This window comes from Astatotilapia calliptera, chromosome 8 (assembly GCF_900246225.1).
Source record: "Astatotilapia calliptera chromosome 8, fAstCal1.2, whole genome shotgun sequence".
Classification (NCBI taxonomy): domain Eukaryota; kingdom Metazoa; phylum Chordata; class Actinopteri; order Cichliformes; family Cichlidae; genus Astatotilapia; species Astatotilapia calliptera.
In genome coordinates, this window is record NC_039309.1 from 17,490,019 (window position 1) to 17,503,352 (window position 13,334).

Here is a 13,334-nt window from a genome sequence, read left to right on the forward strand (position 1 = left end):
TTTTTAAATCACTCTGTGGGGCCTTCCTGCCACACAGAAGGCCTTAAACAACTGCTTTTACATGAGAAGCAAACTGGACATCGTGTGGAAATCCCTGGGGTGTGCTTGTAAGCAACAGTCATGATATGTAGGGGATCACCAGTATGGCCAGTTTTACTGAAGGGAGAAAAAAAAAAGAAAAGAAGAAATCAGCTTGAGCTTTTTGTTTTCACTCGCCGCTCCGTATCATACCTGCTGGTGAAGAGAAAATGCCCTTTTCCCCTCCTTTCTTTCTTTTATTGTTCAACATTACCAGACCACATCGAGAGCAAAAAAAGCTGGATTTACATTCATCCGGTGGTGGAAGGGGAAAAACAAAACAAAACAAGTGACCATAAACAACTGATCTGATCAAATTTAATAAGGCCTGTGCTGCTCCCTCCTGCTGGTCAGGGCGTCACTGCGCAGTCAGCAATGCAGCGGTTAAGACGACACTTTTTTCAAGGGAATTCCGCTTTCCCTTAAATCAATGACGTGATTCACTTAAGCTATGACTTTTAGTCCAGTCTCGACTCTCAATGCATCGTATGGGTCAGCATCGTAATCTTGTCGCACACCCCCTCCACACACACACACCCACACAAAACCATTCTCTTCTGTCCGCAAGACTTACGAAATCTTTTAAAAGAAATAAAGGCAACACTTATAGCTTAGGTCCATCTAAAAGTTCCTGAATCTAAAAAAAAACAAACAAAAAAAAGAAGATATATTAGCCCAACAATAAAATTGCAGGTGATTACCCCCCCCCCCTTTTGTCTTGTAGAAGGCACACAAACTACCACAAAAGTATAGTACTAATCTTTAAATGTGCAAAAAAAAGCCCAGTTGACTTTATTTCCTCAGTAAGGGAAAGGAAAAAGAAGAAGAATATTCAGCACGTTTCTTTTTTCCTGCTTTCCTTTCCTGTTTCTGTGGAGGAGAAAGAGAGCAACAGTGCTGAGTTTATAGGTGTCATAGCAGAAATACGCTCTAGAACCAACGCCTCTGCAGTTCCTCTGTTGGCACTGTGTTAGCAGGCTAAAGGGCAAAGGCAGAGTCTGCATGTGCAGCTCTGATGTGCACGTTCTGTGCACTGAGAAAAGGCTTGCACACCAGCGCGAGGAGCTCTGCTTTAATATGCAACGATGACAGGCATCTCTGGTTAGTGTGATGACTGGAACGACTCAGCAGATCCCCCCCAAAAAACACACACGTGCACACACAGGGACATTTAGAAAAAAGGGGGGAAAAAAGCAGCACTTTTCAGTTTCTTCTTTGTCTGTTTTTGTTTGTTTCACCCTCACAGTTTATTTCTCTTTCAGTAACAGTAGCTTTTGTCAAGAAGAATAAGTTATCCAGCATTGGGAGGCACCTCTGGTCCATCACAGACTGCATCGCTCCTCTGATGGTCCTCGGTTACTCGGGCACAGGTGAGGAGCCGGTGGTTGTCGGCGGTGATGGTTTGGGGGCTTGGAGTGCCTGTGGGTTGACGATGACCTGGATCACAAAGTCCTTCTGGATCTTAGTGTCTTGCAGCCGTGTCTTGTCCGTGAGCAGCTTCCCGGAGAAGAACCAGCGCTGGTGAACGGCGTCGATGTCTTCCTGGACTTGCAGTTGCTTCTTCAGCTGGCCTATGGTGTCAACCATGCTGACGCTGAGACGCAAGTCCTTTCCTGTGGACAGCCGCACCTACAGGGGAGCAGAGAGCAGAAGAGTGAGCTAACAATGCTGCATGGAGAGGTTAGCCAAGTTCCAAATGCAAAGAACTCAAAAACTGGTCCGTGGCTTGTTTTGTGTTGGCATTTTACAGTTTTAACCCCGTAAGAAGTCTTAATAAATGTCAAAAGCTGCATGAATGTTAGTACATAAGCTTCTCTAGCATCTGTTTGCACTTATTAGGCACATATGAGGATATGACTCATAACCACAGGAAGTAAATGTTGGATGAAATCTGTTTTTCTGTCCAAAGGTGAAACCAGCTGCTGATAAACCGGCTCAAACAGCTAGCTAACACAAAAACAGAGTAATGTGTAACTACATCAACTTTCCCAGAGCCTGTCAATCTGCAGCAGTTTAACAATTAATCAGGAGAAGCACAGCCACAACATTAATGATGATTTGACCCAGATGTAGTCACACTCTACTAATATTAAGGTTTTCCATATCAGAACATAATAAAAAATTTCCTAGACTTGAGCAGTTCTTGAAACCTAAGACATGCTGCCTTGTTCTTTTTAGAGAGAAGAGACTTTGTTCAGTCTTTGTCTAGTTGTTCTATCAAGAACTTTAACAGTTCACTTCAGCATGTTAAATGTTAAAGTAGGGCTGTAGAGTCTGAGAAGTGGGGGAATTTTCTGTTACTTCCACTGCTGGGAAGAATGGTGGCTGACATAATTGTTTTCCACATGAGAGTCATCTTTGTCACTGGAAATGGCCTCATAACCCTTCCCACATAGGTGGAAGCAATCGTTGTTTCTCTTAGGGTGTTTTCATATCTGCAGTGCTTGGTCCATTTAAATTGAACTGGTTCGTTTTCCCCCTTGCGGTTCGTTTGTGCAGGTGTGACCACGGTAATCGCACTTGGGTGCGGACAAAAACAACCACACCACTGCGGAGGAGCTGGTCTTGGTGTGGTTCCAAATGAACTCCAGAAAACTTTCTTTACGGTGCAAATGCTGTAGGCTTGAGCTAAAATCTTCCTGGACCCTTGTATGCTTTGTATTCTGGGATGAGGCAAGGTACTATAGATGTACAAAGGTCTGTACAGACAACTAGTTGTGACGTGATTGCAAATTCTTCATGTTCATGTTCAATAGTCGGGAGCACAGCATCTTCTTCTTGTATTTACTTTAGTTGTTCTCACCTCAGACACATCTGGCCAATCAGCAAACTGAACACTCTCACTTGACTTGCAGTGAAACATTTTGGTTCACTTGGAATTAATATAGATTTTTCTGTGTGCAAAAAGAAACCAAAATACAAGCAAAAGCTACAAGTTTACAAAGTCATCAACTGATTTGGAGCAGACTAAATGAACTGTAGGTACGAATAATGCTGTCATTTCTGTCTGGAACTGTGTCGACACACACCTGAATGCTCCAGAATAGCAAACTACTAAAACTTCTGCTTTTATAGAAGTGCTCACACTTGCTGACCAGCAAACAAATCTATTCAAATTACTAGCACCTGGCTGCTATCTACCCCCTTAATTGTTGTGGAAGCAGTAAGGGTGTACTCAGCATTTCACACACTGTTTCTGCATTTTTTTTTATTGCATGATTAATGGCAGTATAAAAAGTCAATTCTATCAGTTTTTATGACTTGCTCGAGGACTACACCACTTTTTAGCATGTTCTGATATGCAAAACCTTGGAACTGTAGTTTTGGCATGACTGTATGGAGATTTACACATTTAGTTTTTTATGCAAACTTTAAGGAAAACCCCAAAACAAAGACTGAGGCAACCATTGCCTCTTGAGTTACTAATACACCCAACTGAATATTCGTCTAAACTTAATCAGTTACTCTGAATTAATATTAGACCAGTACATCTATTTGATTACATTGAGTACAGTGTTTACAGTGTGGATTAATATGCAGATGACACCATTTAGTCCTAATCAGTTGGTAACGTGACCCGTGTCTTACAGGAGATGTACTAGTCGTGGTACCTTGAGCTGGAATTCCTTCTTGGATGCTGCTGGGGGTTCAGGGCTGTCACTGGGGTCTTCGTCACTACGCTCTGAGATGAGGTTGATGGGTGGTGCCAGGCAGTAGACAGGCAGCTGGTAGCGGTTCCCAAGTTCATCGTAACACTCTGTCAGGGTACCTGAGAAGAGGATGCCACAGAAAAACAGGTCACATTGTAAGTTAAGTCTGGTTTAAGCAGCCTATGTGAGAGTGAGGTGAGAACTGTACTGTATAAGTATACTGTGTGTGTTCTGTCCTCACCGTGTGGCAGTGTGATGCTGGCTCCATCCACTATAGCCTGAGCTAATTCATGGTCGTTACACTCCAAGGCCACAGCGGCTGCTTTCAGAGCATCCCAGATTTCCTTGCGGCCCTCGAAGGCCGGCGCCGTGTCCCAAAACTCATCCCGCTTGCTCCGTAGCTGGCCCTCCGTCATCGGGTAGTCACTCTTCCATTTGGGACGATCTTTTTTCAGAGGCTCGTTACGCCCTGTAAAGGTAGAGGAGTGTATTAATTTAATGCTGAAGTTTCACACTCATAATGCGCAACAAATAAAACAAACACCCCACTAAATTCTAAGGTCAGAGGCAGAATTCTGAAAACATCTAATTTAAGGTAACATTTGAACACAGCATGAGGTCCTCTCATTACAAAACAAGTGTTGATTAATTCACCCACATGTACAATTTATTTCCCTTCTTACTATTGTAAAAATGGAGGAAGAAACAACAGGAATCCAAACACGACAGTCAGTGGAAGTCGTTTTCACAATCCTCATTATCATGTGTGAATGCCGAATGCAGAGAGCAGGCAGCTTGGCTAATGAGGAAAGCCCAGCCTTAACTCTGTTCTTTCATCTCCTCACTGTAATAAACAGAACTGCCAGACAGAAACTCGAGCTGTCATCAGAGAAAGATCGTCCTACCCCACCCTAACATGTCTTCTCAATCTAAAATTAGGAGGTCATTCAGAGTTTGCTGTATCCATGAAGCGTATGCTTACTCTATATCTGTCTATGTAACCTTACCTTCATGTTTCCCACTATTCACTATTAATACAGAGCACACCTAGGCCAGGAGAACACTGACTGATCTGGAGGGAAAGCATAAGGACAACAGGCTAGGATCAGCCACCCATCATTGAAACTTCCAGTGATTTTCCACACCTGTTTGTATCATAGCCGGCATAAAATTCCTCTGACTGAAGCTACGGATGTCCAGAAATAAAATACATGAAGCTATAAATCAACGTAAAAGCTTGACAATAAAACTGAGTACTAAACTTGCCTATAGTTGCTAATGCCTGCGTCACAGCTGCCACACATTGAAGAGTGGACTGATGGAAAATACAGCATACAAAAGGGACACCTCGCATGCAGAGTTGCCTTTCTTCCAGACTAATTATCTATAGTGCAGGAGGCTCAGGACAAGTAATCCTGGTGTAGGATTAGCATTTAAAGGCGAGTGAATCCCAAGTAAAGAAAAGCAGGTTCCTCACTACCACTGAGCAAAAATTAAAAAAAAAAAGGCCTGTGGTGTCCATGAGAGCCAAAAACATTTGAATTGATATCCAATGCAGATTAATTGCTGTGTCCCAAATGTTATGCAGCCATCTGCCATCAGATGGAGGATCATTGTTGAGAAACAGCATGAATGCACCAATCTTGGGACTGATCTTATTATTAACACAAATATTGTTAGTCCTTTTAAAAGGTATAAGCACGAAATCGTGGATACAAGCGGCGAAAATGGACTTTCACCCAGGGGTGCATGGTTTTTCCCTGAGAAGTATAGCCATTCAGGATGGGCTCAGAGCCGCTGCTACTCCACATCGAAAGTAAAGGCGGGCAGTTTCTGGGTGAGGTTTCTGGGTGACCGGGCATGTCTTGCTGAGAGGAGGCACCAGATATGCTGGAGAGATTATATCTATCGGATGGCCTAGGAATGGTACAACGTTCCCCAGATTAAGCGGATCAGGTTGCAGGCGAGAGCAAGGTCTGGGCTTCTCTGCATAGGCTGCTGCCCCTGCGCCCCGACTCCAGATAAACAGAAAAAAAAATTGCTATCGTTCTATCGTTTTGTCATTTTAGATTTAAACTTTTATTGAAGTGGTTGGCATGAATATGGAACAGCGTGCATCATTCATAACACACAGCACAATGTGCCACACTTTTCAGTCACAGTTTATTTGTTTTTCTGATGATAATTTGTCACATTTTCAACAGGTGAAGAAGTGTTTTTCTGGAGAACATGAAATGCTCATAATGCTCATAACCAAGGTGCTGCACAGTTAAGCAACATGATTGATTAAGGAATGTGTTAAATGCTTAAAATGCCTTTGTGTAGAGAGTTTTTGACAAATTTAACTTGTTTCTTCATTTTAGAATAGTTAGTTGACTAAATGAAGGGGAAAAGTACGCTAAGAAATTATTCACTAGGAACATCCCTAGTTTTAGCTTTATTTTCATAACTTTTATAGCATTACTGATGAAAACCTACATGGCAATATATACTACACCAGGTAAATAAGTAATTCATACAGAATGAAATGGCAGAAAAGTCGATTTTTTTCACTACCTACAACACATGTTTTTGTTTTTGCTTTTTTTAAAAATGTATTTATGGGTCCTGGTTAAAAAATGTTATATTATTACAGAGTAACAACCATTTTTTTCTGTAATTTTACACACCTAATATGTACAACCTGGTTCCACAGAGTCATGGTGACAGATTTCTTTAACTTACAATTTCAAAAGTAAGTTTTTCTACATGATGAAGAAAGGTTGTAGTACTTCTTTCCTTAATATGAAGATATCTGAGGAATTCGATGTATGGTTAAACTTCTGTATACTGACAGAAAGGACTATCACTGGTCTGATTAGGCTGTATGTGGCCCATGATGTGAAGATGTGTTTGACATTCGTGAGCTATAGACATATTGCAGTTATGTCAACGTGGACGTACACAGTGTACAGGACACCCAAGTGGGCTCAACCTTGTAGTCAGTTATCTTATCACCACGCTACATCATTCAGCTTTCTGCAGTTAAAGACACGGCCCGCCTCTGTAGTTTAAAAGTGTTTTTAAAGCATCTGTAATGGTACTTAAAAAAAACCCAAAAAAAACACCACATGCATTATTACTACAATAGTGCCGCCACTGTCTTTATATGCTCTGTTTACAGATCACTCAGCTCAGAAAAGCTACCGACAGGTCCACCTGCTCCTATTTTGTAGCACATAGCCCTTAACATGGAACATGCTGGCTCTTAGAAGCTTACTGCATCAGTATCATCAGTAATAAACACTGCATACATTAAAGGCACTATGAGATTCCAAACTCTCATGAGCTCATTGAAAACTCCATTGTGCAACATGGCTCTATAAAACTTGGGTACACCATAAAGACCTCCTCATTTCTAAGATGAAACACATGCTATAAATCCTCAACTATCTGTTTCCATTCTGCCGAGGCAACGTGACGTAACACTTGCAAAACGCGTCATACAAAAGAGGCTTGTGTTACAACAACAACAACAACAACTACTTAAATGTCTTCTTTTCAAGTTTTGCCTACAGCTATTGCAAACTGTTTTTTTCCTCCCCACAGTCTGTGTCACTTTATTCTGCATTTATATCTATTGGTTAGTACAGGGCTGCTCTAAAGTCTTGAGCCAGCCCTTATTTCTTTATATTTTGCTTCCAAGAAACCAGACTTGTAATTTTTAATGGGATCTTGAGCAATAGTTCTCCCGGCTTTCTGAAGGTCTTGCAAAGGTTTTCTTTGGACCCTACTCCTTTTCTGTTTGCTTGTTAAGCCATTTAACAACGACCTATAAATCATTCAAGCATCAAAAAGGCTTCTAACTCAAGGAATGAACCAGTTTTGTGCCTAACAGGCAACTTAGAAAAGAGCCAATTGTGAATGGCTTCTTTAGGCACTTTGTTACTAGCAGCCTGTCACCAAAGCACGAAATACCCATTTCTTTTACTGAATCTATGAACAATGCCAAAGCTTACACATTTTGACAGGCACAGCATTGTAATGTTGTCCTAAAAGTTAATTCCTAAAGAGGAAAGCCTACAGGTGGAAGACCAAAGATAAATGGAGTGGCCTTGAATATCATCTACAACAAATTAAGTGTCTAAAAGTCATGTTCTTAAGAATAATAGCAGACAATCCAGCAAAGACTTGGCAAAGGTCTTTGCTGGATGAATCCAGATATGAGATTTTTGGCAAAGTGTTATCAGTAAGTACAGATGAGGTCAGGAGTGGTGCAAAGGGCAATGTCTACAGCAGGGGTAGGCAACTCCAGGCTTCAAGGGCCGGTGTCCTGCAGGTTTTAGATGTGTCCTTGATCCAACACAGCTGATTTAAATGGCTAAATTACCTCCTCAACATGTCTTGAAGTTTTCCAGAATCCTTGTAATGAACTAATCATTTGATTCAGGTGTGTTGACCCAGGGTGAGATCTAAAACCTGCAGGACACCGGCCCTCGAGGCCTGGAGATGCCTACCCCTGGTCTAAAGCAGTCTACTGACCCTTAGTCAGTGATGTTGGAGATCTTCTCAAAACTAACGGAATTATGAACACAGGAAAGTACCATTAGGGTATAATCTGCCAAGCAGTGCCATCTCTTTCCAAATGGTACTGCATGGTATTGATTCACAGTTGGCATTTTTCAGCATGACAATGATCTCAAAAACACTATAAATGCAGTAAAAGCATACCTGGGTAGGAAATATGTACGTGTAACACTATCGGTCACAGACTATCCTTCACAAAGCCCGGACCTCAACGTTATGTGAGCAGTGTAGTGCACATATAATGTCTTAGTCATTAAGCTTTTTTATTTTGGTCAAATAAGGTAACAGAGACTTTGGCCTCATACTGGTTAATCCTCTTCATCTTCCACTGAGATGCTCAGGAGTTTAAAGTTTGAATATTAACAAAATTCATCAGAAGAGGGGATGGGTTGATACACGCAGGCAAACAGCAGTGCTGCAGTACACTCCTATGAATCAGTGTCACTGTGTCTGTACTTATAAGCAGTGAGCTAAACTGTATAGAAAAAGAATAGGGAGTGTGACCGCGTGCAAAAATGTTCACATTATAGGAGAATACTGCTGAAACTGCAGTACGGTGAGAGAGCGCGAGTGACAGAAATAAAATTTATGGGGATAAGTGTGTGTGTCTTAAAAAAAACTCGGTGAAATGCCTCATAAAACAGAAAACAGCAACAAGGCTTCCTTGTGCTGCAAAAACAGCACACCCGACAACTACAGGTGGCTGATGAAGATTACCTAACGCTAGGAACAAATGCTTTACTTTACCAAGATGTTGCTTTGAACCTGCAAAGACATTTAACAGCTGCACACATTCCCTTGAAATAAGGCAAACTATCAGGGGGGAAGGTGTGGTTGTCCACGTTCTTCCTTTAAAGAGCAACAAAGATAACGCCGCTGCCAGATGACACTGACCGAATTGCCACTGACCAAATCAATATGAGGACGTACTGGCGCACACTCACTCACGTGCTGTAACTGCTTATCTTATCACCACTTTTGTTTCCTTCACCTTTCTGCAGCTAAAGATACAGTCAGCCTCTAAAAGCTACTTTCGGCTGCTCCCACAGCCACAGGGGGTCGTCACAGCGGGTTGCTCTGCGTGTTGGATTTGACAGGTTTTTATGCTGGATGCCCTTCATGACACAACTCCAAAGGGATTCAGGTCTCCTCCCAGGATGGATCTGGGGGATCTTTTCCTTGTCAAACCAATGTTTACACTACACTAAAGATACAATGAGTCTCTGTAATCTGAAAATGATCCCTGAAGCAACTATAATATTTTACAGAATATTTTCAGCAAACTCTGAGCAAAAGTAATTAATCTTAATATTAAGACTGGGTAATTATTTTTGTTTTTCCAATTGTAATTCGGGCATTCAGCAAACATAAAAACAAGATAATCATAAATGCAATAAAAATCAAGCCCAAGCATGTACTGTAAACTGTAAGGCCAGAAGTACTGGGACACCCACATGTAACACAAACTGCTCAGCTGTGCCATACCTTGTAGTTCCCGGTGTACAGTTTTTGTGCTGATGTTAAAACCAGAGAAGGACCCCACTCATTAACTTTAGCTGGCTGAGCAGCTGTCTTTCCACTTTGCAAAAAGATGTGACTGATTATATACGTTGTGACAAAGCCTGCATTCAAAGATTAAGAGGTGTGGCCCATTACTTTTGTCCATGTGTATGTTTATGTGGTTTATGCTGGATTGATCACTCTAATAGCGGTCACCCTTTAAATGGGAATGTGCTTGAGACAGCTGTGAAACGGGTTTGGTTCAACCAGAGCGATGATGTGTTGATGTAGCAGTAACCCTGCTCGGTACGAGACGAGCCAATAAAGTGAAAATATGACTTGAACGCCTCCAGGTCAGAATCCAGCCTAGACGTGACAATACAACAGCCCAGCTGATTTCTGGTTAGTCTGAGACAGCTGGATACAGACAGTGCTGAGAGCCACTCATGGGAAGGCTGGTTTGAGGTTTGATCTATATTTGCTTTTTACTGAAATTGTAAACCACTGTTACAGAGATGCTTAAAAAAACAAAAACACAACAACACTTGTAAATTATAGACATTGTCAACTAAAACAATGTGTTTCTCCTTAATCAAGCTGTTTTCTAAAGCAATTACATTCAAAATAGATAGACCACCTTGGAACGGGCAGGTTTCACTTTCATTTACAGTTCAGCTTACTTTCCAGTGAATTGTTTTGTTGATTCTTGAGATCCTAATCATTGAGAGCTTTGACATTATCATGGTTAATCAGTCTACCATTATTATTAGGTGATTTACAAAACTAGCAAGCGAACCTTGTGCATATATATTCAGCAGGTTTTGTATACTCTTATAGCCTGATTGATATTTGACTTTTTAAAAATCAATATTTAAAATAAACTGGAAATTGTGCATTTCTAATCACCTTTCAGTTACATCCATGCTGCTTCTAAATGCGTTACTATCTTATAACGGGTTTCTGCAGATGTTTATTTAAAGTCCAAACATGTTCTTCCATTATTTTTCTCAGCATCACAATGCAAACGAGACTCCCTTTTGTTCCTTTAAGCGTGTGGTAGGCAGACCTAACACGAACATAGTAACACAAATTAGTGAGCTCTTATCCAAACAAAATTGGAACAAACGAAAAAATTGAGATCCCATATGAGCTATCCAATTCTTCCTCTTATCAAATGGGGTTTCTTTATGAGCATGTATGTAACAGAGTTACAGTCAGTATCAGTCTCAGTCACTGATACAGCGGGGCATGATGTGACTTGTTCTTGATCGAAGCCTTGTCTAGCAAAGGGAGCGTGTTGAGTCTAATCAAGTTGGGAAATCAACATGAGCCACTGCCAGAAAGCCTGGGTATCTTGGCTCTGACAGCTTTAACTTTAAATAGCTACTCTGGCACACGACAAAGAAACTTACCTTGAAGGTCATATTGGCATCAAAAATCTATGTTAGAGTCTAATTTTAGGATGCAACTCCATAAGCAGGGGTCAGAAAGTCTATTCAAACAACGCCCTTTTTTATATGGCGAAAGTTGGACTCCATCTTCAAAACCTCCCATCTTTCTGATGCAAACTGGAGACAATTCCCACTGGAAAAAGGCGGACTGAAAAACTTTCCAGCAGTAACAAATCAAGGGGACAGAACCTGCATCCAAATGAATAACAGACATTTAGTTTCCTGAGCAGCCACTCTAAGGCAAACACTGAGCTCAAGTGTGCTTGCACTGTAGTCACACAACCGTGCATGCTTTTAAAGCAATATGACAGAAATATGAAAAAGCTGGAAAGTCTTTTCCCATCCCAAAATGTTTACGTGACCCCCATTCATGAACCTGCCAGGCTGTAAAGCCCTAATCTCCCAATAATGACTGTATCATAACAAGGTCACACAAAATATAATCACCATTGTTTTCTGCAAAAGTAGAAGTTCCCAGTGTCTAATAATTCAGCTGCACTGCGCCTGTGTGTTGATGGTTAACTTTAGTTTGATTAACAAAGTAGCAGTTTATTATTATGTTAACTTCCAGGAAAGTCCGTAACCAACAGACATAAACTGATGTGAAAAGAGAGCAACTTCTGGAATTAATGTAACGTAGCTGGCTGTTACAGTAACCACAACACAGAGCTTACGCCCTAGATTTTAATATACGAAAATCACCCAACGAGCTTACTGTCATCAACTTTGGTACAGATGTTATCTGAATATACAGCTTCACCAGTCTGAACTGATAAGATGAAAAACTACCTCGTCAAAGCTAAAGAATCAAGCCCTTTTTTACTGATACAGAAGAGGCACACATCAAAGTCAGACAGCTACAGCAGAATCCAGTTTCCTGATGTGTGTGAGGAATCGTGAATGGAGATTTCGTGCACCTGCCCTCTCGTGGCTGCTGTTAAACAGAGGTATCGACCTCTGTTTAACAGCAGCCACGACACAAAAAAGGGATGCGAATCACAAGTGGTGGCCAGAAATGCACTCTCAGATAAATCTGAACCTGCTATTGTTATAGCAACACAAAACTATCAACGCCGAAATATTTCTCTTTTTTGGCATCACTGATCATCAACGGACAGAGACACTGTTGACTTTAAGTTTCCAGCTCTTATATTTCAAAGAAACCTCTCCGCATATTAATACAACATCCACACAATGTTGCCTTACCTCCTCGTCCACCGTTCCTGGAGGAGCCCCGACTCTGCGAGTCTTCCCAGCCTTCCAAGTATCTGCCCATACATCCCCCCATGGCTAACGGGCTCCAGATCGCTTTTACGGGTCTCACTGGCTAAACAGGGGCCCCATTGCGGACGAGGACGATGTACTAGGTCCGATGAGGAGGATGGTTTTCACGCACAGGGACGCAAGCCTGATATGTCATTCGTAACCGCACTGAGGGCGGCAGTTAATATTTAAATAACGTTTTGCAGGTCTATACGTTTGAGATTAGGGCTTAAAGTGCCCTCTTTGTAAATAACTTCTGCCTGCGTGTTGACACGCGCACGCAGAGTTCACGGCTCGTGGCCCGCACCAATGTTTCAAGAGTTTGAGCAATCCCCAGCATCTGCCACCAGCTCGTTGTTAGCTTCAGGATATATACAGTATGTTTCTACTGTTTAACGTAGCTGGGCTGACTTGTAAGTGTTGCTATTAACCCGTCCAGACACAGCGCACCTTTCTCGCTAACAGGCTAACAGGGCCAACACGCTAGCTACCACGGCGTAAGTAAACACAAACTTCCGCGCGCACGATATCATTTCCCCGCATCTTCCGTCTCTGACAAACGCAGCGGGTCATTACAGTCTCCCTCTGTCCGCCGTACGAAGGAGTACTTCAGTTCTTTGACGAGCTCGGTACAGTGTTTTCTTTAAATAGCCCCCCTAAAAAATTCTCCCTACTTCGCTGGTGAAAGGTGACCAGCGGCAGTCTGCTAGCGCCGCCGAACTTTTTTCTTTACGCTTGCGCAAAAGCATCCAGCCAGGTGTTGGTTTCTATTGCGTCGGGACTTGACGCAATTATGAACGGAGGAGTCCGCAAATTAATTTGTACA

At 41.9% G+C, this 13,334-nt stretch overlaps 1 protein-coding gene across 2 annotated transcripts; it reads right to left on the minus strand.

Annotated features, from left to right (window-relative positions):
- Positions 1 to 1,265: 1,265 nt before the first annotated feature.
- ubtd1b (ubiquitin domain containing 1b) lies at positions 1,266 to 13,271 on the minus strand. Of its 2 annotated transcripts, none has more exons than XM_026177169.1 (4): positions 12,452 to 13,271; positions 3,970 to 4,197; positions 3,690 to 3,847; positions 1,266 to 1,707 (listed from the first exon to the last, which is right to left on the minus strand). In XM_026177169.1, the coding sequence occupies exons 1-4, from the start codon at positions 12,531 to 12,533 to the stop codon at positions 1,435 to 1,437; spliced, it is 741 nt and encodes a 246-aa protein (XP_026032954.1). In that variant the 5' UTR covers positions 12,534 to 13,271; the 3' UTR covers positions 1,266 to 1,434. The 2 variants fall into 2 exon arrangements, with proteins under 2 accessions (XP_026032954.1, XP_026032955.1); XM_026177170.1 differs by lacking the exon at positions 12,452 to 13,271 and adding an exon at positions 4,736 to 4,899.
- Positions 13,272 to 13,334: the final 63 nt, after the last annotated feature.

Coding starts and splice junctions, on each gene's coding strand:
- ubtd1b (XM_026177169.1), bottom strand. CDS start 12,533: ATGGGGGGATGTATGGGCAGATACTTGGAAGGCTGGGAAGACTCGCAG. Junction 4,198..12,451: donor CAGGAACGGTGGACGAGGAG/GTAAGGCAACAT, acceptor CTACCTTTACAG/GGCGTAACGAGCCTCTGAAA. Junction 3,848..3,969: donor CAGCATCACACTGCCACACG/GTGAGGACAGAA, acceptor TCCTCTTCTCAG/GTACCCTGACAGAGTGTTAC.